Source organism: Helianthus annuus, chromosome 11 (assembly GCF_002127325.2).
Source record: "Helianthus annuus cultivar XRQ/B chromosome 11, HanXRQr2.0-SUNRISE, whole genome shotgun sequence".
In the NCBI taxonomy this organism is placed as follows: domain Eukaryota; kingdom Viridiplantae; phylum Streptophyta; class Magnoliopsida; order Asterales; family Asteraceae; genus Helianthus; species Helianthus annuus.
In genome coordinates this window covers 21,595,466-21,598,710 of record NC_035443.2, presented here as the reverse complement: position 1 = coordinate 21,598,710, position 3,245 = coordinate 21,595,466, and the positions used below count along the sequence as shown (strand labels likewise).

The 3,245-nt window shown below is 39.7% G+C and overlaps 1 protein-coding gene across 1 annotated transcript; it reads right to left on the bottom strand.

Annotated features, from left to right (window-relative positions):
- Positions 1–1,258: 1,258 nt before the first annotated feature.
- On the bottom strand, positions 1,259–2,759 carry LOC110921805 (epidermis-specific secreted glycoprotein EP1). The gene has a single exon (XM_022166150.2). It carries the CDS (start codon positions 2,741–2,743, stop codon positions 1,436–1,438), a length of 1,308 nt encoding a protein of 435 aa, XP_022021842.1. The 5' UTR covers positions 2,744–2,759; the 3' UTR covers positions 1,259–1,435.
- Positions 2,760–3,245: the final 486 nt, after the last annotated feature.

The window sequence follows — 3,245 nt, the reverse complement described above, 5'->3', positions numbered from 1 at the left end:
ATGAGGGGTGGTGTTCCCCTTCCCTTTCTCCTCCAATCAAGACTTTCCAAATCAGCATCAACAACATACGTCAACAATTTGGGAGATCGGAAGATATACCCAGTGGCAGAGCTAGGAAATTTTTTCTATGGTGTCGTTTTTTTCTCGATATACGGGTTTGTAATAACTCAGGGTCCAAAGTTTTGGATCGGGTCAGGTAGAGTCGGGTGGGTCGAATTACATAATAAAAATCAATATCATGATAAAAGTGCCATGTCATTGGCAAACCTTTTATCGCCTCTTATATTATTAATGTAGATATCGAGCTCATTCATAAGATCATCTCTTTCTTCATAATTAAAATCATACGGATACATCTCGGCTAACCTTAGTATCTTTGAAACATCAAATGCACTAAAATTATCATTTAGGCTCAAAGCACTCGTACACATTAGCAATTCAGTGGTAACCTAATTGGGCGTAATTTTTAAACTATAAATATGTTTATTATGTAAAACGTTTAGAAAAAATAAAATAAAAGTGTCTCTCGAAAAAAAGCAATGGTGTCTCTCGTAAAAAAACAATGGTGTCGCTCGTAAAAAACAATGGTGTCACCCGTATTTTTTCTATTATACGATACATATAAAGCGCAAATTTGAATGGTGTCGGCAAACACCGTTGCCAAGTATATGGCTCCGCCACTGGATATACCCTGTGGGTGCCGAAGACAAATGGGGTGGGTGGGGTGGGGGGGGGGGTGTTCCCCATCGGGGCCGAAGTCCACATCAGCTCCCCTTCCCCTTCACACAATTTTTACTTGAACATTTACAATATCCACTTGGACACAGAAGAACATTCTAAATTGTATTCAAACTCAAGTAAATTAAAACCCAATATATATAATTCATGAAAATGTTGAAGCTCAAGCGGCCAAACTAAAGGAATAATAAAGGATTGAGAATCCGACGCTTGATGTAATTAAAGAAGCATAACATTATTTTATTGGCGTTTCTAAAATATTTTTCTACAGTTTTTATCTGTTGGTTTTTTCGTAACCTTTTCCTAAATACTTTCCCAGCCGGCTTGTGGGTCTGGAACTTTGGATGTATGTAGCTTCTCGACATATATAACAGAACAGGAAATTATGCCACTTTATAACATTGTTTGTATTACTATTAAAGTGTCTTGATGTAGCTTCTCGACATGGAAACAACATACACATTCTAAATAGTACTACGTCAAAACCCAATATAGTTGCTTTCACAATCATGATTCTTCATGAAGATAACTTTCTTTATTAATTATTAAAAATAAAAATATAATCATACAATCTTTAGGTCAATTATAGGATAGATCATCATATCTTTGACCCATACACATTTATTAAATTATTACACATCTAACAACACGAAAAATAAAACATAACACGCAAAGAAAGAAGTTGATCATGACACTACTACTTGTTGGGTGTTTTGATGTACGCCAAATGAGTCGAGTTCCCAACTCTCGTCAATGTTTTCAAATCGTAAGCAATCCAGCACCTTGAACTATCCGTGTGATAGAAATACCCCATGCACTTACAATCCTTTGTGCATTTGCTCTCACAATCGCTTTGTTTGGTCGCATCTCCCCTCGTGTACTTGATCATAAAATGGTCTACCCCTTGAAGCTTGTAGTACCCAAAGTCGCTAGCTTTGCAAGATGTCACCTTTTTCACCTCGCACTCCTTACTCCACCCCATTAGGCCGTTTGGTGTCGGGCACGCCACACACTGGCTGTCCTCACATAACCCGAAGTTCCCACATCGTCCCGGTAACTGACACTCACCTTCCATCGAATCCCGATCGAGAAACGTGTACACTAACTCCCATGCCACACCTTGCACATTCGGGTTATACGTGTAGAATCTAAGGTTTCCGTCTATCCCTAATCGAAGATACGATAACGTGTTGTTGTATCGCGAAAACGCCATGTTGCGATTTGACGATGATGTAGGGTTTGTGGTAAAGTATTCGAACGTCAAGTAATATAGAAAACCCTCATCAGTGTCTGGGACTGAGGTAAGAGTTAAATTGGTTAAACTCCCTTGGTCAATGGTGAACCATTCGCTAGAAGACCAATAAAGCATTGGTCGAGGCGAGTTGGGACTTTTGTAATACAAGGCTAACCCTTTGGGCTCCATAACCAAACTGTACGGTCCATCAACGTTGCTCACCTCGGAAAGCCGACTCACAAGCTTATTCGGACCACCCGCTCGTAGTGTTTGACCAACCAAGAGAGTATCGGTTGGGGAATCAAAGCTTTGCCATAAGTAATTACCCTTACCGTCGTGAAGAACCATGTTACCGGTTGGAAGCACTTGAAACCCGACCACACCCTTGTTCGCAGTGTTCGTTTGCCAGACAACCCGTCCATCAGCATCCGCTAGGACAAGGTTGCCGTCTGTACCGAATGTAAGGGTGGCGTTTTCACGAACAGGGTTTCCACGGTTAGCTTCCCAAACCCAACGCATGAGGGATTCGGATCGAACCGTACCCATACGGAGAGCTAGAGTAAATGCGTTAGGGGTTGTGTTGTAGAAGCAAAGCTGGAAGGGGTTGGTAAAAGGGGGAAGTGCACGATAATTTGCATCGTATTCGACTATGTAGTCGCCAAAATCACCTTCGTTAACGTAAGTGAATGTGTCTGAAGCAGGCACAACAGCTTCAGAAAAGGAGGAAAATAGTTGAAAGGAGAGTAAAAGAAGAATGAAGGTTGAAGCCATTTTTGTTGGTGTGTTTAAAAGCATGAAAGAAGTAGTATTTATAGATGAGAATTGGGATGGTGTAGCCGCCTCATGGTAATTGAATTTGAAGTTTAATCGATTGTTGTGCAGTGTATGGCTGCGGAGTCAATAAATAATAAAAAAAGTAAAATGAATAGAAAATAAAAAAGAGGACATACAGGCTATTGTGAATACTAAAGCACCTTTAGTGTTGCAACTTGATAATAAAGATGATAATAGCTTGTTGGTGGGAGGAGGATGCCCATTTAAGAAAAAAAAGCTACACTGCTATAAATGGTACAAGTTTTATTATTCTTCTTCTTCTTCTTCTTCTTCTTCTTCTTCTTCTTCTTCTTCTTCTTCTTCTTCTTCTTCTTCTTCTTCTTCTTCTTCTTCTTCTTCTTCTTCTTCTTCTTCTTCTTCTTCTTCTTCTTCTTCTTCTTCTTCTTCTTCTTCTTCTTCTTCTTCTTCTTCTTCTTCTTCTTCTTCTTCTTCTTCTTCT